The sequence below is a fragment of the Schistocerca serialis genome, chromosome 3 (genome assembly GCF_023864345.2).
Source record: "Schistocerca serialis cubense isolate TAMUIC-IGC-003099 chromosome 3, iqSchSeri2.2, whole genome shotgun sequence".
Lineage (NCBI taxonomy): Eukaryota > Metazoa > Arthropoda > Insecta > Orthoptera > Acrididae > Schistocerca > Schistocerca serialis.
In genome coordinates, this window is record NC_064640.1 from 1,009,065,469 (window position 1) to 1,009,090,647 (window position 25,179).

The 25,179-nt window shown below is 41.4% G+C and overlaps 1 protein-coding gene across 2 annotated transcripts in view; it reads left to right on the forward strand.

The window, feature by feature from the left end:
* Positions 1 to 25,179, forward strand: part of LOC126471464 (rab-like protein 6) — a 195,165-nt gene that overhangs the window by 9,053 nt on the left and 160,933 nt on the right. For both annotated transcript variants that reach the window (XM_050099656.1, XM_050099657.1), the window contains exon 2: positions 24,749 to 24,895. In XM_050099656.1, the coding sequence (XP_049955613.1) occupies positions 24,772 to 24,895 (124 nt within the window). In that variant the 5' untranslated portion in view covers positions 24,749 to 24,771. The remainder of the gene's footprint in view (positions 1 to 24,748; positions 24,896 to 25,179) is intronic.

The following is a 25,179-nucleotide window of genomic DNA, read 5'->3' on the forward strand; positions in this document are numbered from 1 at the left end:
TATGTACTGTCCTTCTTAGTCACGAGGACCACAGGAGGGGATTGAGGACACTCTGAAGGCTCAGTGATGTCATCCTGCAGTATCTTCTCCACTTCTCCCAAATTATGTGTTTTTCAGCTAATGAACGGACACCCAGGAGAAGGATCAGGAGTCCTATAACACCAAACAGTGAGATACAGCCTGGGAAACATGGTATGGATTTTCATGCCTGTGCAGAAAGTGGGACTATCAGAAAAGCTACTAAAGTGCTACTTTGGGCTGTCTCATATCCTTTGCCACTTGTGAGATCTCACAAAGTCATGGATTGGACACAAGCACATAGATGTCATCCGTAGCCTCGAGCATTGGAACTGGTGGATGGTCCCAGTGCTGATACAGTGTATTACCATGGGCCACTTGGTCTATAGTGGTTACAGAGCACGACAATTGACAAAAGCTTTATTATTATTACAAAAGCTTTACAGTTTAACTGATCATCTAGTTCGATGACTGGAACTAGTCTTGTTGACGTTGGCGAGATAACCACATCTTTAACACGATACTACCGTCCAGAGCAATCTTTGTTATGTGTACATGTTGGGATAGCTTTGTAAATCTGCAGCTCTGATATTCCATAGTCTGTGACTGTTTGTAATGCCTGTAAGAAGTGCCATCTGAGAATAACTTTATGACTGCATTCTGCTAAAGCAGGGCTTCACAACATACGTGCTCGCGGAGCAAGCTGTGAGCAGCAAGGCGCGAACACGGAGCAGCGCGAGCACGCTACCCCCACTACCGGACCAGAGCGGAGAGTGGGGAGAGTCATGTGAGGCACACAACAGCTGCCGCCAGTCAATGTAAATCCGCGGCCACCTGCAGGGATATCACGAATTATTACTGCGACAAATGAAACAAATAAAGGAGAATGTACACGTGCCACATAATTTTATTAGCTTAGTGTATGCCTCTACATGCGTATTAATTTGTGAACTGTTACACAATAAAAGGTGTCATTGAAGTGTGGGGCTCTCGGTTATCTTGTACTTTTTGCCCTTTACAATTGCATCTATGTTCGGAGTAATTGTTCTTGTGCATCGTAGGCACAGCGTGCAGTTTAAATTTCGATCAGACAATGCGTTTCTCAGGCGCGTCTTGTTACATTTCATTGCAGAGAACAGTTGCTCACAAACATGCGTGGAACCGAACATTGATATTATTGTAGCCGCCAGTCTGTGCAAACGAGGAAATCTATCCTGATGGAAGTGTCTGTAGAATCCAAAATGTTTTTCTTGTTCTGAAATTTGTCTCTGTATTCTCTGTCACACTGCAGGTCAATAATTTCTAGTTGCAGCTCAGGACAAATCTCTTCAATATTCGCTGAATATGGAGAGGAGAACAGATCAAAATCACTGTCTAGTGCTGTCAGATCTTGAAAGCGTTGATCAAATTATTCCTTAAGGGCAACTAAACTATGTGATTAACGTTCACAGTCTTTGTGAACATCATGATAATTTTGGAAAATGAACTAGATTTCCTGTTTCCAGCTGACTCACCCAAAGTGTCAATTTCATTTTAAAAGCTTGTATTCGATCCATGAAATGAGTAATTAGCAGATCATTACCTTGTAGTGAAATGTTCAAAGCATTCAGATGGCTAGTTAAATCTGCTAAGAACGCGAGATCACATTTCCATGAAGGCTCTTTCAATTCAGGAACACACATGTTATTTATTTCCATGAACATATTTATCTCATCTAATAGGCAAAAAAATCGATTTAATAATTCGCCACGACGAAGCCAGCAGACCTCGCTGTAATAAGGCAGGCTACCATACTGGTTTTCTACATCCTCAAGAAAGCTTTTAAATTGCCCATGCTTCCTTATATAATTGGTTGTACGAACAACAACAATCATCACATTTTTAGAGTGATACTCTTTGCCCATAAGTTTTCCTGGTGGATCACACAGTGAACGCCCCTTATTTAATTCGGCACGGTCAGTTTTTGCATTTTCTCCTTGAACAGCGCAACTAAACCTGATTTTTTCCCTGTCATCGCTGGTGCACCGTCTGTAGACACTGAAACTAAAGAATTCCACGACAATCCTATATTTTCAACACTTTCTTCAACGCTACATAAAATATCACCTCCGGTTGTAGTGTTCTTCATGGCTACTACATCGAGGAGCTCCTCCCTCGCCTGAAGATCTCTATTAACACCTCTAATAAATATGGCAAGCTGTGCTGTTCCAGTGATATCAACACTTTCGTCCAGAGCTAGAGAATACGCCATAAAATCTTTACAGATATTTGCAAGCTTCCTCTGGAAGTCGTCTGCCATGTCCTGTATGCAACGCATAATGGTCGTGTTAGATAATGGCACAATCCGAAACTGTTCAACTTGAGATGGACACAAATGTTCCGCTGCAGCTACCAAACATTCTTTTATTAAATCGCCATCAGTGAAGGGCCGCAGGGATTTTGCTAAAAGGAAAGTAATTTTGTAACTCACTCTGAGAGCTGCCTCAGTTGATTTTTCTTCGTCGTCCAGATCTTCTTCGAATAGCTTCCTTTTAAGTTTAATAACTTCCTGTGCACGATCTGGTCCATCACATTTTCCACTTCCGTAGTCTTTCGCGTGGTATGACATATAATGTCGCTGCAAATTAAATTTCCTAAAAGAATTCAGCGTTTAGTGACATACTAAACATTTTGCAACACCAACTTTTTCTGTAAACAGATACAATTCCTCCCAATGGGGGTTGAACTGCAAAAGCATGGTTGGGGTTACACAACGGCGACTTGACATGATTCTTAACCAGCGAAGTGATTGTTAGAGCTGATCGTAGTATTTTAAACGTTACACAGTCGGCGCGAATTCAATAGGTACATTGCGGACCTATTCAAACGTGCGCGTGCATTTCCCCTCCCTCCCCACTCCGGGACCTTGCACCTGCTCGCGAGCACGTGCCTGAGCAGATGTGAGTACTCGCGCTCAAAACCGGCTAGTTGTTAAGCCCTGTGCTAAAGCAACAAATTCAGAGGGCTGTGTTCAGTCATTGATAGTTATTCTTGCAATACATGTTCCTGTCGGCTGGACAGATCTCCAGTTTGCAACCTTCAGCACAATCGCTTTCATTTCATGGAATATGGTCTTGTTATGGAGTGACCTCATCCAGGTTACAGTGAGGGGCTTCATACCACAGGTCAGCTATCATTGTCTACAGTTGACTGACATGACTAGGACTGTTGTGATGGTTGATGTCGTGTCACTCATCTTCTCTCTCTGCATTAGTGTACAGGTCCAGAGCATCCACAGTTTAAGCACCATGTTGTCCTCTGTCTTCCAAATGTCCATTCTTTTGCAGGGTGCTATACTTGATGGAGGAGTTGGTTGTATCTGCATTGACTGGATGCTGGTTTGTCATTTTGCAGCTGCAACATAAGTCGCAGCTGGCCAGGTACATTCTTCCTGGCTAGTGGTGGCGATTGGTGTCAAAAGATCAATAAACATCATCTTGAAAATTTTCTATTCCCTCAATACATACAGTCTCTTACTTGGTCTGGCAATTCTAGCTGCTATAAACTGTTGTATTTCTTCTCACACTAGCTGGCACATGAGACAACAAAACTGGAGTCCAACTGACAGTTGACTATACAGAAAGTTTCAGTACTTTCTATGGAATTACACTGGTCAACAGTGAATTTTTTGCAGAAACCAAAGCAGATGGTCTTTATAGATCCCAATGCGCTGGGCATGAATATCACGATTAAAATTGTCTCTTACACTATGTGATCAAAAGTATCCGGACACCCCCAGAAACATGTTTTTAATATTAGATGGATTGTGCTGCCACCTATTGCCAGGTACTCCATATCAGCAACCTCAGTAGTCATTAGACATTGTGAGAGAGCAGAATGGGCCGCTCCGCGGAGCTCACGGACTTCAAACGTGGTCGGGTGATTGGATGTCACTTGTGTCGTATGTCTGTACATGAGATTTCCACACTCCTAAACATTCCTAGGTCCACTGTTTCCAATGTGATAGTGAAGTGGAAATGTGAAGGGACACGTACAGCACAAAAGCATACAGGCCAACCTTGTCTGTTGATTGTCAGAGACTGCAGACAGTTGGAAAGGGTCGTAATGTGTAATAGGCAGAAATCTATTCAGACCATCACACAGGAATTCCAAACTGCATCAGGATTCACTGCAAGTACTATGACAGTTAGGCAGGATATGAGAAAACTTGGATTTCATGGTCAAGCGGCTGCTCATAAGCCACACATCACGCTGGTAAATGCCAAATGACACCTTGCTTGTTGTAAGGAGCATAAACAGTGGACGATTGAATAGTGGAAAAATGTTGTGTGGAGTGACGAATCATGGTACACAATGTGGCGATCTGATGGCAGAGTGTGGGTATTGCGAATGCCTGGTGAACATCATCTGCCAGCATTTTTAGTGCCAACAGTAAAATTTGGAGGCAGTGGTGTTATGGTGTGGTTGTGTTTCTCATGGAAGCGGCTTGCATCCCTTGTTGTTTTGCATGGTACTATCACAGCACAGGCCTACATTGATGTTTAAAGCACCTTCTTGCTTCCCACTGTTGAAGATGGCGATTGCATCTTTCAACACGATTGAGCACCTGTTCATAATGCACGGCCTGTGGCAGAGTGGTTACATGACAATAACAACCGTGTTATGGACTGGCCTGCACAGAGTCCTGACCTGAATCTTATAGGACACCTTTGGGATGTTTTGAAATGCCGACTTCATGCCAGGCCTCACCGACCAACATCAATACCTCTCCTCAGTGCAGCACTCCATGAAGAATGGGCTGCCATCCCCCAAGAAACCTTCCAGCACCTGATTGAACATATGCCTGCAAGAGTGGAAGTTGTCATCAAGGCTAAAGGTGGGGCAACACCATATTGAATTCCGACATTACCGATGGAGGGCACCACAAACTTGTAAGTCATTTTGAGCCATGTGTTCGGATATTTTTGATCACATAGTGTAGCTCAGGATTACAAGGAAGTTGGGACTTTCTGTTTCACATACATTACTGCCATAATCAATAGCATATATACATTAATTGAACTTGCATATTATATCTGCACTGTTTCCTTAACTTCCTCTTGTGGGTGGTGTCTGGAGCCTCTCTCTGTAGCATCAGCCAACATAGCAGAAGTCCGCTGTCCTATGTACTGCTGTTCAGTGAGAAAAATCTCCTGGTGAAGCTGCTCGATGTGCTCATCAATGAATGTACCGCAGTTTTCTGGAAACACTTCAAGGCGCAAGGAAAGAAAATGCATCTTCAGTGCCATGTTGCAGCCAACGACCATATCAGCATGAATGAGTTCATTACAAGGCCCCTGTAATTTTCGGCTGTCCTATTTCCCAAGAACAATCTTGTTGTGTTACAAAAACAATGCCGTGCATGCAGATGGTAGGGGTTAGAGTGGACTCAAAGTTGGTGTATCTGTGGACCAATGAATATCCCTTTTATGATCTTCTCTGTGCTGAGTCATGGAAACTTCTTGCACGAATATTAAAATGTTGCTTCATTCCTGTGCATAGCCGTAACAAGTATTGTCATGAGTCCGAACTTAATGTGTAATGGTGGGAGAACAATTATTTTCAGAATCACTAGATGTTCGTTGGCAATATTTTTTGCTGTGAACATCAGAGTTGTTCGTGGAGACCATTCCCTCTGTCTGTAGTGTTTTTTTCTTGTGTGACTGTCTCTCTAGCTAAGCCGCGCATGTGATAGAGGTGGATGACTTTTCATTACTATTGTGTAACAGTACTGCCGCCAGGCTTGTTTTTGAACCATATACAAAGAGTCTCTACCTGTGTGGATTTTATGTGATGTTCAGGTCTTTCAACAAACCATTAATGTCGTTGCAGAATGTAATGCCACTTAAGTTTTTTTCTGATGCCCCTAAAACACAAACACACATACTGTGTCAGTGAGGAGATTCCACTGCTGCAGGCACCCCCACAGAGGTCTCACTACTCTTTGGTGGGTTTGTGCTTGGCTATCACGGGCCCCAGCCTTTGCAGCATCTTTTCCCTTCCGCGCTGCATGTCTATCCTCTTGTTATTCTTTTTCCCATCCCTTGGGGAACATGTCTGGGGTGTTACTGGGAATGTTACGCAATGTCTGTGGCTGACATAAGAACAGTCCACCACTGTTTTTCGTTCCCATTTCCTTTCTTTGTTTCCCTTCTCCTCTCATTCGTCCACTTCAGCGTTTGAGGTTCCTCTTTTTCTTCTTCCTCCCTGTGCGCTCCTGATGGCTGGCCCATGTGTCTTGACACATAACAGGTGACTGGGTAACGCGTAATTCCCAGCCTCGTATCGACAGGTAGGGTTTGCACCGACCCCCTGCTACAGGCCAGGCCCAGGGAGGGGTGACTGCCTGAGCTACTATCTTCTGAAATTGCTGATTAATCCCTCTGTGAGGTGGGTGAGGTGTGAACAACAACATTAGGTGCGTGTCCCCCTTGTAAAAGGGACCTCCAGTTGGAAGAAGTGCGCCATCGGAGATGCTGGCAATCATCAGGGAATTTCTTGCAGTGAGCCAATCATTTTCACAATCAACGTCTACAAAACGTAAACGGAATGTGGCTAATGATTCAAAGACCCTTCCAGCAGTACCACGGTTCCTCGTGATTTCACGTACTGAAGGTGGTCAGTCCTTCGCAATCGTAAATGTGTTTATTATTGAGAAAGGTGTTGACGCCATTGCCGGTCCTGTGAAATTGTGCTCTCGTTTATGGAATGGCACTTTGCTTTTGGAGACTACTTCTGATTCTCAAGCACAGCTGCTTGCCGCCTCGGGTCATTCCCTTGAAACTCATCAGAGTTTAGCCAAAGTGGGTTGCATCATGTTTATAGAGTTCAATGAAATTTGGTACAGTTAATACCTGCACTAAATTAAGTTGATATCTCAGGTATTGAAATGTGAAACCCCTGGGGAGCGGAGCTTGGCCCTCCCAAAGCTACAATTATGGTAATGTTTTTCAAAAAACATGCTACCATGTGTGACATCCTAGCTCCTGTACTAAATCAAATACAGCCAAAAGGTTGGTCTCATTTGGAAGGTAACACCTCTCCCTTGTAGGAGAGAGCAATAATATATTGCAGTGGTCCATGGTTCTGAAGTAATACATAGACAAACAGCTACACAAGTTATCACATTTTTGCAAGTTTTCAATATTTTTTATCTCATGTGTGAGTGATAGTACTAAACAATGTTTGGTGATAAGGCTGAATTCATTAAACAAATTTAGTTGTGTTACTTGCATGCACACAATGACTTTTTGGATTTTGAAAATTCTTACTTTGCCGAAAATCACTATTTGGAACCTCCCCAAATGCAATGTGTGCAAGGTCACTGTGTGCTGCAAATTGCTTCATTATGTAGCTTGTATCTAAGTCTAATTACCCACAAAATATGTTTGTCTTACTCCAATGCGTAACTTTTTTATTGTACTCTTTAACAGTGTGTATGTGTCGTAAAGGACAATATTGTAAGTGCCACAGAATTTGACATGACAGACCCATTATTCTGTAACATATTCAACCTGAATTAGTAGAAATAATATCTTTCACACTCTGAATACATCAATCATTATCTAAATGAAAAGTTACATAAGAAGCACATGCATTGAAGATCGGTGCCTTTCCTCACTTGGACTGCTGAAAGTCTTTAAACAACTGGATTATTTCAATTTCATTTGCCCTGTCCAGTGCATACTGTCTGCCTGTTATGGTGTTTGACACAATATTTGGTTTTAGAATGTCCCTGATTTTCACCCAGTTGACTTTATTGGTTAAGAAGTAAGCTTTAGCTGTTCCAAGTGGATGCAGATACTTCACCGAAACATCTTGGTTCTCTTCAGTACAGTCCATAACAAAGGCAAGGTACCACTTAGAATTGCAGACACAAATTATGTAAGAAGACAGCCTGATATTCTGCAATGATACTGCTTGGTATTGTACTGGAAACTGTTGTGACTCTCCCTTGTGTGTGAGATAACCCATATCATATCTCTCGGAGCATGAGGTTCGATACATCTTAACAACATCCTTTCCAGCAGCTATAAAGTGGTGGTACTGTCTTGTGTTTGGAATTGTCCTGCACTGATCAAATCTTTAATTTACTAGCATTGCACTGCTATTTTCAATGTTTTCTGAGGACGCGTAGAAGAACTGAATACCCTTTATCTCTTGTAATGCAAATTCGAAAAGTACTTGTGCAGTGAGGATTGGGTGATGAAGTTCTTGAAGACTCCTCCTGGCAGCCAGTCTTTTGACTGTCCCCCCAACTCCATCACAGGCACTCTTCCCACGGTTAGTGGCAAAGAAATGGCACTCAGCATCAATTCCGAAGTCCTCAGAATGCAGTGTCAGATTTTTTAAATTTTTCCAGTTTTTATATTGAGATGATGCTCCATCTTAAAAGTAGTGAATTTTTCCTAGTGTGGCATTGCGTCTTTTATATGGGGAATAATGGTTTCCTGATAATAATGTACTGTAGCTGTTGAGCGAATGAGATAGTCACTTGTTATGCACATTGTGTTTACAGTTGATGGTGCTGACCCTGAATTCGGTAGATAAACTACAAAAGGATGCACTGTGGCATGGGATTGCTGCCAGTGAAATTCTTGTGCAGCATCTTGTACAATAAACGAGTAATTCTCAGAAAAATTTGCAATCACAATACACACTGTTGGGCCGAGTGTTTATTTCAAGTGAAGATAGATAATGTGATTGCTGTTTTGTTATAAAATTATGACTTTTCAGCGATTCCAGTTTGTTGCAAAAATTGTGTATGAAATTATCGACTGTTTTCACCACTGATACCAATGTACACCAATTTGTTCAAATGGCTCTGAGCACTATGCGACTTAACGTCTGAGGTCATCAGTCGCCTAGAACTTAGAACTAATTAAACCTAACTAACCTAAGGACATCACTCACATCCATGCCTGAGGCAGGATTCGAACCTGCGACCGTCGCGGTCTCTCGGCTCCAGACTGTAGCGCCTAGAACTGCATGGCCACTCTGGCCGGCCACACCAATCTGTTGTGATCCACTGCATGTACTGGACATCTTCAACCAAACAAGTGCTTCTGATTCTGCAAGAAGAGCTGAAATACATTTCACTCCAGGGTATCTATCACACAAATATAACATACGGTCCTCGCATTCTGTAGAGCAGATAATCTTCTCAAGTAAGTCTATAGTTGTCTAACTAAGCTTGGTGATGTCTAACATAAGCTGCATGTTCTGGTGATGAATAGAAACACACACAGCATGGGTTCCACGAGTACACGCCATTTGGGATGCAACTGGGCAAATTTCAAGAAACCAATTTTGTAAGTGGGAAACTTCTCTTTGAAGGCTGCATACAGATCCTTCAAATTCACTAAAACAAGGCATTTCTGCTTGAGTTCTTTAACATCCCATTCCGATCAGACAGATACGAAGTCTTTCGTCCCTGGACACCAACAAGTGTACTAATCATCTTCATAAAATGTTCAGACAGCATGTTGTATATTGTCACTTAGACTTACATCCTCAATGCGTCATGTCAAGCAAGATTCCTTGTTTTTCCTTCAGTACCCTGGCCTTCCAAAACACATATTCTGACACCCCAAATTCTCTAGCACAATATGCAATTACCCAGTTCGAAGCAAGGAGACTGATAATCTTGATTTTTATTTCACATGTAGCCTTGCTACATATTTCTTTTAGCTATTCAATAAGATCAGTGAAGTCTGTCTGAGTGGAAGTTGAAGAGATGTGATCCTCATCATTAGGTATTGTAACTTCGAGACACTTTTCCAAGTGCTTATGAACAGCAGAGCAGATTTTCTTGTGCTTTGTTTTGCAGTGTGAGACTTTTTCACTACTACTACTACTACTACTACTACTCAGACGCCGTTTCTTAAGTGGTGACACACTGAGAGCAGTACAGGTCTCATTCACTGCAGCTACAAATTCTTCAGCAGGCCGAAAACTGTCACTTGTATCTATTGAACATTCATACTGCACAATGACAGCACAGCTGTGATTGGATGGTGGTGGTGGACCAATTAGGATTCCTGGGCTGGCAGAACTGTATTACAGGTGGTGTGTTAGGTTGCTGTCTGTACATAAAAGCAATAAATTGTTACATGTATCAGGCTTTCCACAAATGATCGATGGGACGTTTGGAGTTAGGGAAATCAAAATAAAATGTTTAATTTAAGTCCTTGATTTCTGTAGCTGGAATTCAAACATTTATTATTTGATAGCCAAAATTAATGGGCAATTTCAGTAGTTCGCCATTATTTTTGTCTGCAGTTTTGACTAATAGTTCTGGGTTAAGGCTATTTAAGAAAATAGTGAAAAATTAAAAATTTAATGTTGAATTTAACGTAATGCACTTTGGATACTTCATAAAACATCCCTGAAAGGTAGCAGTGCCATGGTTTGATGCTTTAGGGGATAGGTTTTAACTTAATTATCCCCTATAAATTGCCCCATCCATCACAAGTAGTATGTACCATTCATCACAGTGTTTATCCATCACAGTATTTGTGATAGATGGGAGAGCTTTCATTGTAAAAAAGAAATTAATGCAAAAGAATTTGGCAATGCCTTCTAGTTTCCAGATTTTCTATCTATGCTACTGAAGACAAACTTAATAATGAACTGTTTGTCAATAATGGTGGGCAATCATTGGAACAACGAACTGTTTGTTAATAATGGTGTGAAATCATTGCCAGCTTGACAACCTACTGTTTACCACTAACACCCACAAGTGTAACTTGTCTAAGATGATGGTGATAAACGAAAGGAAAAAAAGTTGCATAATGTTTCTATTCTCTACATGGAATTTCAGTGCCTTAGGATTTCATTGAAACTATTCACAGTCGTGGCTTCCACATTTTTAACTTCGACTCATAGGCTCTTTCATTCATGGAATCCCTGGTATAACATGTGGTGTATTAGCACATTGTTAAATGACTTACAATAAATGGGAGTAGCACAAAGATATTTTGGGGGTAGTTATACTTAGATACAAGCCACATAATGAAGCAATTTGCAGCACGCTGTGACCTTGCACACATTGCATTTGAGGAGGTCCTAAATAGTGATTTTTGACAATTTCGGAATTTCCAAAATCCAAAAAGTCATTGTGTGCACGCAAGTAATGCAACCAAATTTGTTTAATGAATTTAGCCTTATCACCAAACATTGTTTAGTACTATCACTCACACATGAGATAAAAAATATTGGAAACTTGCAAAAATGTGATAACTTGTGTAGCTGTTTGTCTACGTATTATTTCGGAACCATGAACCGTTGCAACACATTATTGCTTTCTCCTACAAAGGAGAGGTGTTACCTTTCAAATGAGACAATCTTGTGGCTGTATCTGATTTAGTACAAGAGCTCGGACATCACACATAGTAGCATGTTTCTTTGAAAAAAGAAAAAAAAGACTAAAACTGTTGCTTTGTGAGGGCCTAGCTCAGCCCTCTGGGGGTTTCACATTTCAATACCTATTTCAACTTAATTTAGTGCAGGTATTAACTGTACCAAATTTTATTAAAATCTGTAACCATGATGCAACCCCCATCTGATGATTTCCAATGGAATGACCCCCTCGCTTCTTCACGGCTATCCTGTTCGTGTTGAGATCCATAGGACTCTGAATTCTTCCCGTGGTGTTATTTAAACTAGGCTGCTTGACGGTCTGACGGAACCCGAAATCCAATCTTACATCTCTGATCAGGGTGTCATTGCCGTCCATCGGGTGATGAAATAGGTAGATTCCTCCTGGGTGCCCACCTGCACTCTTTTTCTCACCATTGATAGGCTGGTGCTACCATTCAAGTTCAAAGCAGGCTATGAAGTTATCACAGTTCGCCCATACATTCCGAACCTGATGCACTGCTACCATTGTCATTGTTTCAACCACACTAGAATGGCGTGTCGATACTCGGCCAAATGTGTAACCTGTGGTAGGAATGCGCATGAGGGTGATTGTCCACCTCCTTCTCACCACTGTGTCAACTGCAATGGCCTCCTCTCCGGATTGTCCCACGTATCTTGATGAGCGGGCTGTCCAGGAGATCTGAGTAAAGGAAAAAGTGCCTTACCCAGTCATTCGCAAGTTATTGGGTAATCGCAAACCCTGCATTCTCCCATCTGGCACTTATAGTTCATGTTACCTCTCGCTCCGTGAAGGACGTGGCCACGCAGACATGCAACCTCAGATTTGGCTCTGAGGTTGTGAAATCGCCCAGTGTCGAGGTAGCATTGCCATACCCCCATTCAGTTGTACAACAAGTCATCAAACTCTCGCCTCAAGGGACGAAGCCACCAGCTACACGACTGGTAGGCCAGAAAGGATAGAAGGGGTACTCCCATGAAGACTTTCTAGTCCCTCCAGCCAAACAATACCTGAGTCGTCCTGTACTAAACAGAGAGGCTCAAAGAAGTCCAACAAAGGCAAATGTTCTTCTCCTTCTCTGACTCGAAGATCCTCTTTGACGGTGTTGCCACATTGTACCTTAGCCCGACCAGCCCGAGTGTTGCCAGTACGCACCACCAACTGTTATTCTGCGTTGATCTCCACAGATTGACAGCAGAAGCAAGCCAATGGTTCTAATGACCTCACGGAGCAGGATCCTCCTGCTTTTGTGCCCTGTAGCAGTGAGTCTTCACAGGCTGTCACTCGGCAGCTGCCGAGGTGACACCCCCTTCACTTTTTCCTCATCGTGACTCTCCTTCAATGGAAAGTTTGTTGCCTTCTGTCCCACAAAGAGGATATATGGCTGCTCTTAGCATGGCAGCGTCCCCGTATACATTGCATTCAGGAAACGAAATTGCGCCCTTACAACCACTTTGAGCTTCCACATTTCTTCCTGGTTCATTTTGACCTTCTCCCTGAGGTCGGCATTCCATCTGTGGGGTCATTGTGTTGCTCATATGGGATGGCATTCGTAGTCAACCTATCTTCCTGACTACCCATCTTCAAGCTGTTGCAGTTCGCCTTTTCCTTCTTCACGTGATTTTTTCCCTCTGTATCATTTATGTGCCTCCGTCATTCAATGTCACTAGGGCAGACTTCCTTCAGCTTATTGGGCAGCTACCTCCCCAATTTATGCTACTCGGTGACTTTAATGCGCATAATCCTGTTTGGGGTTCTCCCAGAACCTATCAGAGAGGTGTCCTCTTGGCTGATCATCTTAATCAACTCAGCGTCTTCTGCCTTAACACTGGAGCACCCACAGTCACTTCCGACTTCTCACACACCCATTCTAATTTGGACCTATCCTTCTGTACTGCCCTGCTTGCCCATTGTCTTGAGAGGTCCGTTCTTTCTGACACCTACTTGAGCAATCATTTCCCATGTGCTATCCATTTGCTAACTCCTACCCCAACTGTGTGCACACCCATGTGGTAGCTTACTAAGGATGTTAGGTGGCTTTACTCCTCCCTGGCGACCTTCAAAGAACAAGTTTTCCCCAGTTGTGATGACCAGGAGGAATATCTCACAAACGTTATCCTTACTGCTGCAGAACGTTCCATTCCTCGCACTTCCTCTTTACGACACCGTGTCCCAGTGTCTTGGTGGACTGAGGCATTCCAAGATGTAATTTGCACACAGAGACATGCCCTCTGCATTTTTGACTGCCATCCTACAGTGGCTAACTGTATTCGTTATAAACAGATGCATGCAAAGTGTCATCACATTCTTCGGGATAGCAAAAATGCTAGCTGGCTTTCATTCACTAGTTCTTTTAACAGTTCCACACCTTCCTCCATCGTGTGGGCCAACCTCCAATGGCTCTCTGGGACCAAGATCCATTCGCCTATTTCCAGCCAGACAGTAGCAGGTGATGTCATCGTGGATCCTATTTGCTATCTCCAACACCTTGGGCCGCCATTTTGTGGAAATTTCAAGCTCTTCCCACTGTCACACTGCCTTCCTCCATCAGAAACAAGAAGAGGAGGCTCAGGTGATACTACCTTTCTCTTCTCAGAATCGTGGGTGCTACAATGCCGTCTTTATTGTGAGGGAGCTAGATCATGCTCTCATTTCGTCCTGATCCTCCGCTTTAGGGCCAGACACTGTTCATATTCAGATGTTGCAGCACCTGTCTCTTGCAGGCAAGCACTTCCTACTTAATACCTATAACCGCATCTAGGTAGAGGACACATTTCCCAGACATTGGCGTGAAGCCACCATCGTACCCATACCTAAGCCTGGTAAGGACAAACACCTTCCTTCTAGCTACCATCCTATCTCTCTCACCAGCTGTGTTCGCAAGGTGATGGAATGTGTGATTCATGCCCTGCTGGTACGGTGGCTCGAGCCTTGCCATTTACTAACCACTGCACATTGTGGATTTCGAGCGCCGTTCAGCAGTTGACCATCTTGTCACTTTGTCCACCCATTTCACGAATGGTTTTCTGTGGAAATCCCAGACTGTGGCCACGTTTTTTTGATTTGGAGAAAGCCTATGAAACCTGCTGGATGACTGGTATCCTCCATACTCCGTACACATGTGGCTTACGTGGCCGCCTGCCCCGTGTCCTTGAGGAATTTTTAACAGACCAAGTTTTCAAGGTATGTGTGAGTTCTGCCTTGCCGGACACATTCATCCAGGAAAATGGTGTGCCTCAGGGTTCCGTCCAGAGCGTTGTCCTCTGTTCTATCGCCATTAACCCTATAATTGCCTGTCTTCTGCCAGGCATCTCCAGCTCCATTTTTGTTGACGATTTTGCCATCTATTACAGTTCTCCATGGACCTGTCTCATTGAGCGCCATCTTCAGCGATGTCTCAATCATCTTTACTCATGGAGTATCGACAATAGCTTTCATTTTTCCACTGACAAAACTGTTTCTATGAATTTCTGGTGGCACAATTGGTTTCTCCCACCATCTTCACACCTTTGGCCTGTTGCTCTTCCATTGGTTGAAACTGTGAAATTTCTGGGGCTCATGCTCGATAGGAAACTGTCGATACTCCCATGTCTCTTACCTGGCAACCCACTGTACACAGTCCCTCAATGTCCTGCGTGTCCTCAATGGTACTTCCTGGGGTGCAAATCGAACCACCCTTCTCTATTTGTACCGGTCCCTCGTCTATTCAAAACTAGACTACGGGTACTTTGTTTATGCATGTGCATGTCCGTCCCTCTTATGCTGTCTCAATACTATCCACCATCGTGGCCTCTGTTTGGCCATGGTGCCTTTTACACTAGCCCATTTGAGAGTCTGCATGCTGAAGCTGCTGAAATACCATTGTCCTACCGCCATGACTTTCTCCTCAGCAGGTATGTATGCCGTTTGTCTACCATGCGTCGCCACCCATCCTATGTCTCCTTCTTTGGTGATTCCTTTGATTGCCAGTATGGGGCGTGTCCCTCTTCTCTGTTAACTCCTGGAGTCTGCTTTCGGCTCTTGCTCCGGGGGATTAACTTCACACTACCTGCAACTTTCCTGGTGAGTGTGAACCCTTCACCACCTTGGCTTCATAATGTGACCTGTGTTAACTTTAGCCCTCATTCGCTTCCTAAGGACACTACTCCAGCCTCGCTGTATCACCTTCAGTTTCACAACCTTCACATGGAACTTGGCGATTGTACCTTTGTGTACACTGATGGCTCGAACACTGACTGTGGTGTCACGTGTGCCTTCGTCATTGGTGCCCACATCTTTCAGTATCGGCTTCCGACACACTGCTCCATATTTACAGCCGAGCTCTTCATCCTGTATCAGGCCATGGAGTACATTCAGCGACACGGACTTTTCAATTGTGTCCCCTGCTCAGACTCTGTCAGCGCCCTTCAAAGTCTTTGTGCGCTATACACTGCCCATCCCTTAGTGAAACAGGTCCAGGAGAACTGTCACTTGCTCTTTCTTGGTGGAGCCACTATGATGTTTATGTGGATTCCTGGTTATGTCGTTCTGCCAGGAAACGAGGCTGCTGTCGCTGCTGCCAAGGCTGCAATCCTCATATCTCAGCTCACTAGTTCCTATATTCCCTCCAGTGATCTCTGTGTTGCCGTCTGTCAGGAGGTGGTGTCCCTTTGACATCACCATTGGTCCTCTCTTTATGGGAATAAGCTCTGGATCATTAAGCCTCTCCCAGCAGCTTGGACGTCCTCCTCTCGGCACTCCTGCCAGGAGGTCATTTTAACTAAGTTGCGTATTGGGCACTGCCTTTTTTGCCATCGTCATAAGATAAGTGGTGCTCCCCAACCACTTTGTACACACTGTGCCCAAATTTTAACTGCCTGCCACTTCCTGATGGAATGCCCATTTTTTAACTGTTTACGTTCCCACTTGGGTTTGCCATCTGAGTTATCAGCCGTTTTAGCAAATGATGCATGGGCTATTGACAAACAAACAAACATAGAAACTGCTGCAGGCATGAGGCCAAGAGTTCAGCTTTATGCTTTGGAAGATCTGAATCCTAGACAGATCACTGAGTTCACATAGTGTTGTTTTGTGTGGTTCTCCAGATGGTGATATTGTTGTAAATGTAAGGTCATTGTCACTGGGAGATAATTGCACTTTTCCAGCTGTATTTGTTGGTTCAGCGTCATTGCTATCACTGCTTCATGGTGGTACATGTGAGGGTACAGGAAATGATATTCCTTTGCCATGAGCTACTGGGCAAATGACAGAAGGGGTGTCAAAGTATTGAATATTCATTTTCCTCTTTGTACTGACTCTTTTCCTCAGAGGAGATACCGTACAAAAATAAAAACCCATGCACGATTTGTGGGTTCACTCCAATAGCGGACACACCAAACTGCATGGAGACATTTCAGTGCTTTAGTTAATGGTCACCTTCTTGAACCACAAATAAAATCTGCACACATGTAACAAAACTTATCAGGTTTGTTACTGCAAGTGCAGGGAATGTAGTGCTTATAACATCCCATAAGTGTGATTGTGAAACATAAACACCTTATTTAATTATATCCCTGAACTAGAAGAAAATTTTAACTTTGATATTTGTGTTTAGTGTAACTTAATCTATAAAGTGTGGCTACTTTCATTTCTGTAAAAAATAAAAAGTGAAAATTTGTGGACCAGTGCTACAGAGGCTAACACCAAATGTTTTCATATTCAGTTAATATGGATTGAATTATTCAATAATGTTTGCATATTGTGTTTGCAGGAAAATTTTCTGTCTCATTTATATAAAACTGGAGTACTGACAGGGCCACCCTTGCATAACATTTGAAGTAATATTACACCTTCAGGGTGTTCCCAACAGAGACAAAAAATCACATTGCACTTTATTTGTGTTGTTACTGTACAGGACATTTACTATGGTAGTAGTTTTGTTGACCAGGTTTTTACGCTATTACATGTGTATTCTTCAGTACTATTATAGTGTCACACCAATTAGTTGAATTGGGAAATGGATGGGTAGCTGTTGCTTCGTCTAAAATTTAAAATCCAAATAACTCTTATCTACTTTCATAGTAGATCCACGAGACATCTTTCTACTACTGATAGCCCCATACCTGCTGGAAGCACACACAGAATAGTTTTTTTGTGTGCAGAAGTGATATTGTAGGCATCTTCAACTGTGAGAGGATTATGACACTACTAGTAGCCATATCATCTTGAAGCACCTGCATAAACGGGGATTTTATGACCATTGTCCCACCTTCATATGGGACTTTCTTTTCACCAAATGTTTTTGTTATTGTGTACAAATAGGCAAAACATTACTTTCACCAAAAGTTTTTGTTAGATTATACAAATAGGCAAAACATTACAGTGAAAGTCTGCAACCTACTGTGAGTAACACCATTACGGAATTTTAAAAAAAAATGTTTGGTAAAGGAAGCTTCCAGCTTACACTTGAAAATTTGTGGTTCACCCATAGAAATTTTCAGCTCTTCTGAAATCATGTTGTAAATGGAACCTGCAGTATAGTGCAAATTTTTCAGTGCACTGAATTGTCTTTCTGTGCAGTGGAATGAACTGTACAATTCCTCTTGAGTGAATCCTCTTTATTAACAATAAATCTCATGGGGATTATACACTGTGCATCTGAAAAGTTTGGTGAATGAGCTCTAAAAATGAAGGAAACAAGAGTTAAAAACAAAATACCTTAACTAGTCTTCAGAGTAATCACAATTAGCTACAACGCACTTTTGACATCAGTTGTAAAGCTGTTGGAAACTGTCAGCAAAGACTTTTTGTGGAATTGCTTGAAGCACCTTGGTCACACATTTTGGATATGCTTATCATTGCAGGAGATGAGACCTGGTGTCATCAATACGATCCAGAGACCAAGTGACAGTCAGTGGCGTGGCGTTCATTGTATTTCTCCCCTCTCGTGGTTAGAAATTCATGATGGATCACGCCCTTGCTGGTGAAAAAGGCGATCAACATCATCTCAATCTTGGATTTTGCCAGCTGAATTTTTTTTGGAGGCAAGGAAGACAATGAACAACATGCCATCGACTATTGTTTGGTCTCTGGATCATATTGGGAGCATCAGATGTAATCTGCTGTAATGATGTGCATATCTGGCAAAGCTTGACAGCAGTGCTTCAAAGAATTCCATGAGAAGTGTTTGCTGACAGTTTTTGACAGCTTTACAACAAATGTTAGAAGGGTGTTGTAGCTAATGGTGATTACTTTGAAGGTGAGTAAAGGTATTTTGTTTGTAATTCTTGTTTCCATTATTTTCTGAGACCCCTCACAGAAGTTTTCAGGTATGAACCTTGATGTACAGGGTAATATAGTTAGAATTGTGGGTCTGCTCTTTTGTTATCATCAGCTAAGGAATCAAATGTGGCCTCATTTCTTTTGAAGACAGTCCATATGAAGGACATTTTGAAACTGCCACCACAGATGAAAACAGAGAAAATACCCAATGCTATATTGAACAATTAATGATGAAATAGTGTGTGAAATAGATGATGTAATAGCAAGCTTAGAAGTAATTATGATACATTTTAAATTAGGAATTAACTATACAAAGGCTTTATGCAAGCTGGGTGATACATTTTTGAATACTATCCAAAATCAGCTGAGAAAATGAATTTATCATTATTTTGAATAGAATTCAACAGATTTCATATTCTGATTTATCAATGTGTATGAGATATGTGTCTATCACTTCAAACTTGTAACAAAAACTACAGTCAACCCAGTGGATGGAAGCTGTTAGTTCTGTGCCAAAATCAGGAGAAATTTATTTTCTTTGTTGGAAAGGTAAAAGTCAGCCTTTTCTTTGATATGAAATTAATAATTGTAATTGATTATCTTGTAAAGTGTTAAATAGCAATTGTTAAATATTACTCAAGTATTCTTGACCAGCTGTGTGAAAAAATAAGAGAAGAGACCTGAATTGTGAAACAAATTGTAATTTTTCCTCAGGACACACTATCTGTCTATGCTGGTGCTCAGGCTATAGAAAACCAGATGGGAGTGAAGAATGTATTATTAGAACATTCTTACTATTAATTCTGTTATTAGGTCATTCTTCCTATTTACCAGATTTGGCACTGTGACTTCCACCTATTTCTACACCTAAAGAAATTTATGATTGGAGAACATTTCAATCCAAAGAAACAGCTATGTCAACCAGAGGTGGATATTTAGTGGACTTTTCAGAAATGCACTTCAGAGACAGAATCTATACATTACAAAAAAAGAAAGAGAAAACATTATGATGTTCATGGTTACCACAAAAACTACTTTTCACTGCCAGGCTGAAGAATTTGTGACTTATCCTTGTACCTCTATAACTGGAGAGATTTCATCAGACAGTTTAAGTGAAATGGTATCAATTGAGTATAGTCCCTGAATATTTTATTTGTGAACTGTCACTGACAAAAAAGAGGTCCACATTATATGTCAACAGATCCCTGAATCAGTTGCCTGTGAGAAAAAAATGGAATGTCGTTGGTTAACTATAAAAAATGGAAGGAGTAAAGGCTACAACTCACAACATATTTGAGGTACTGAGTTGTCAATAGGCATATTAACAATATTGAGAACATTGCTAAGATTTCAAAAGCCCCAGCCCAGAATCTCTTCCCCAAATCGATCCCCATTTGTAGTGCCGAATGAAATAACACTCGTCAGCATAGTGGTGGGTTCATAGATTACTCGTGGAGGAGGCTCAGTTGACATTATAACACATACAAAATATTAGCTCAGTTTATTATAACTTGAAGAAACAGAGCACTTAACTTTGAAACAACACAGGTATGTCGTGTATATTTGTTACTGTCACTGAACACTAATAAAACATCACATGATACAGTACAAGATAATAGTCTCTTCTTTCATAGTAAAGTGAGATGATCTAATACAACTTTTGCACTGCCGGCTGTAGAGAATGATTGTAGGCTGGGCTGAGCTGCACCCCGCTCTGCTAAAAGCAAGTGTGCTGCAGCAGTGGCATACAGAATTCTTAAGGGCGTGTCTGTGCCAAAGTTGTTGTCGTTGCTTCTTGGCAGTAACTATGCTCGCTTGTGGTTCTTTAGCGAGGTACCGCACTTGCCTTGGAACCACATTCTTCGGATGACACCACAATCTCTTCACCCTAACTACCCCCTTCCTTTCTTCTCCCCCCATCAAACACATACACATTCACATTCTATACGCTTCCCAAAATTCGTAGCCCTAACGATCCCATTATAGCCAATTATTTTGCTCCTATGGGAAGAATCTTAGCCCATGTTGACCGACACCTCCAATCTATTTCCCTCATCTGAGCTTCCCGTACGAAAGACACAAACTACTTCCTTCAGTGTCTCTAATCTGTTGTCATCCTCACTCGTCACTGTTGATGCCTCCTACCTATACACCGACATCCACCGTGCCCATTGCCTTGCTGCTGTTGAACAGTGCCTCTCCTAACATCCCACTGACTTTACACCATTCCATTAATTATAAACTTGAAAAACTGCATTATGAAAAGGGTAGTTGCTGCTCACCATGGAGTGGAGATGCTGCGTCACAGGTAGGCACAATGAAAAAACTGTCAGAAAATGAGCTTTTGACCGACAAGGCCTTCATTGGAGATAGAGAACACACACACAAATGCAGCCCTCACACACATGGCCGCAGTCTCTGGCTGCTGAGGCCACTTGTTGATGGACAATATTTGTTTTTGTATTTCAGAGTCAGCATTGTTCTTAAAGTTTACTTCTGATCCAAGGTAATGAAACTGCACACAACATCAAACCTATTGAATCAGTTTCTATTAACAGACAGTCATTAGAATAATTTTTTTTTTCGTTACAGGCATATACTTAGTTTTCCCTTCATTCACCTGTCACAACTATCCTTTTCGTAATATTGTTACATTCAATCCTGGATTTTCCATTGCTGAAAAACTACATTCTTACACACAGCTTCTTCTCCTGTGAAACAATCAAACCCTTGACACAGCCAAGGTCATCTCCTTGGCAACCTCCAATGCAAGAGCCATCCAGAGGAAAATTTGTAGCCACACCCCTGGTGTGGTTCACATTCATTGATGATATCTTCGTGATCTGGACCTGGGTTAGAGACACACTGCCTGCATTCCTCTATAGTCTCAACATCTCTACCATCTGTTTCACCTAGTTCTCCTCACCCCAGCATGTCATTTCCCTGGACATTGACCTCCACCTCTCTGATATCTCCATATACATGTCAGTCCTTTTCGAGGCCACTAGCCATCAACAGCACCTACATTTTGATAGCTGCCATCCCTTACACACAAAAATGTCTATTCTACACAGTGTAGCCTCCCATGGACTGTGCATATGCAATGACAAGCAATCTATTGCCCTGAATTCTGATGCACTTTGGTGGATGCTTCACAATCCCTGCCATTTTGATCCACCCAGTCCACCTGGTTTCTTCAGTTATCATATTGAATATCTCTGTAGTCATTCTGTCATTAACTCTCAGTACATGTCTTTAAAGTCCGTGTTTCTGCACTGCAGGTTAGCACCTGTCTTACTAAAATGATTTAAGTTTTTCTGAACAGCAACTAAGATTTTAGATATTTTCTGAGGTGGTGTTTGTACTTGTTGGTGGACAATATTTGTTTTTGGATTTATGAGCTGGTGTTAGCACTTGTTGGTGGACAATATTTCTGTTCGGATTTCAGAGTCGGCATTGTTCTTACAGTTTACTTCTGATCCACGGTAAGTGAAACTGTACACAACATCAAACTTATTGAACTTGTTTTTTTGAACTTATGTTAATTAGGATAATTTTTCTTAGTTTCAGGTATATACTTAGTGTCCCTTCATTCATCTGTAGGCCCATCTTTCTAGCACCTTTTTCAAGACTTGTAAAGGCTACTTTCATTGCTACTGGTGTTCTTGCAATTACATCAATACCATCTGCATACCAGCACCTGAAATGATTTGTGCAGGTTAGCCCCCCTTGTATTGATGCCCACATTTCGTATAACCATTTCTAAGGTTATATAAACAGAATTGTGCTGCCATACTCCGTTTTTTGTGGTCACAGCATTTTATAAACTATTCTGTGTCTTAATTTGAGTCTGGTTGTTTCCTATAGTAGCTCTCCCTAAGATATTAAATTTATTATCAAGAATCCTTAACTCTTCCATTATTATATACAGCTCCCTTCTGTCAGTACTGTTAAAGGGTAATCTACAATCTCCTCTTGGACACTAACATGACTCATCATAAAAAGCATCCTTCTCTTCATCACTCTTCTCTTCAGTTAGAATATAAAATAAATGTTGAGTGGCACCACAGCCTGGTATAAGCCTTTCAGTTGGATGCCACTTCAGTGACTTGCTTGTCCTAGAAACCAACAGCACTCAGTGGTCCCCATATGGTCACCGATATAAGTACTAGCCAGGCCCAATGTTGCTCGGAACATGAGCACATATGAGACTATAGTTGAAGAATTTTTCTCTGATTCTGAGTCTGCATGAGCTGTGTGATTTCCCCTGGAGGTCCATAATAATATCTCTTTTTCTCTTATGTACAATAACACTGGTACCAAATGTGTGAACTCCCTTTTTTTTTCTTTTTTTTGGGGCAGCCATTAAATATCATGTGATTCTCCTTCTCTATCACTCCTTCACCTAACCATCTCTCCTGTTCAATAGCTGTAATATCTAGTCTGTACTCATCCCCTGATCAAGTAATTTCCGTTGGAGCTCCAGCTTCATAGAGAGTTAGAACATTCAGTGATCCAAATCTCAGTTCCTTCAGATGTGGGGTAGTTCAAAGTAAATAGGCCAGATTTCATAAAATTTGATTTTTACAGATTAGGTTGTCAGCCCAGCATCATTGCCCAGTGGTCCTGTAGCACTGATATTCAGGGTTGAATTCCTCAGCTGGTGGATCCCCATTTTAAACCATTAGGAACTTGGGTTTTCTCCCTTGGATGACTTAGACATATATGTAAAGTTTACTGTTGCCCAGGGGCTGTGGCAAGTGACTCTCCTAAGAGTGATCAGGTGCATTTTCTCTGAGGTTTCAGCTGATATTTGCAACTTTGTTTTTGCAGTGTGTAGCTGGAGTCAACCTCGACAAAAACTACTCACCATGCCTTTCTTGTGATGCCCAGTATCAAGAGAAAGCATTTGTTTATTTCCCATTCCAAACAAAATTATTTTTAAAGCACAATTTTATGTATCCAATTGATAGAGCCATTTCAAATTAGCCTAATGCAATATGTGTTTTATCAATATGTATTAACAGAGACAGTAGAAGACGAAGAATAACTGGTACTCCAGCAACAATAGAAGAATGTTGTTGTATGGTGTTAGCAGACAGCATGGGCCAGTGCAGTTCTGTCACTGCCAGAGTACTGATTATTCTTCTTGTTTTACTGTCTCTGTTAATATGGATGGATAAAATGAATGTCGCACTAGACTAATTTGGGACCACTCTATTGAATCGGCTTATAAAATTGCACTTTAAAAATAATTTTGTTTGTAATGCGAAACAAATTAATGCTTCCTGTTGACACTAGGTATCACGGGGAAAGACATGATGATTAGTATTTGTATTGGGTGATGGCAGCTACACATTGCAAAAATGAAATTGCAAATATCTGCTGAAACTCCAGAGAAAATGGGCATGACGACAACTTGTGGGGGAGGGTGGTTGCAAAAATAGGAACATCAAAAGGCACAGCTTTTTTTTTTTTTTGTTTTTCTTCATTGTGTCGTAAGTAGTCTTTAGTAGCCTTGTTTGTCATTGACATCATCAGCAACAGCATCATCATAGCAAAAGTACTGTTTCTTTAATAATGAATAGCAACTATTTGATGAGTACAGTAATGATTATTCCCACTCCAGATTATAACAGAATTATGTTTTTCACTTTAACCAACTTCCCTAGGTTATTGATGAAACTTTGTAAATTATTAAACAAGAAAACAAACATTGGAAACTCCAGGTAGGAATATGTAAGTGTGTTTTAATTGTGCCCGTTTGCAACTTGACACATCTTTACAATAAACAAGAAAACACATTTTTTTTATTTTTTTATTTGACATGACCTGGATTGTGTACAAAAAATTTTAGAACATAAGCAATACGTGAGCAATAATTATTTTTTACATGCAATCATAGTATTTACTAATCCTGGACATTTGAAAACTACCACCCACAGTTAAACTGATGTAGTTGATTCATTTCAAGCAAATTATTAATTGTTAACAATATGTGAAGATATGTTATACGTTGTTAACTCTCTCTCTCTCTTCCTTTTTTAACAGTCGGTGCTGGAAGAATTACCACAATGCTCTCAGTTTTTAAGAGATTGGCTGGTAAATCAGAGAATGGGACACCAAATTGCCGACCCGGTCACCAAGCTATGTCACATAGCTTACAAAGGAAGTTTGCTAAAGGCGTGCAGTATAATAGTAAGAACTGACTTTTATCTTTGTTGTTTAAATATACAGAATATTTCCTCATCAGCCGTGTAATTTATTTATATCCATTTTAAAAAAGCATGGAAATACAATCTGGATATAAGATCAGAAGCTGTAACCTACTAACTGTGTAAAAGTATGTAATACTTATCTCTTTACCAGTTGCAAAAACTGAACTGGCTAAATCAGAATGAGAAGCCATGTAGAGTAGTAAGACAACTGATATTACGATTTTGTCAACACATTTGTGAGTTTAGCCTCGTCCTCACTACAGA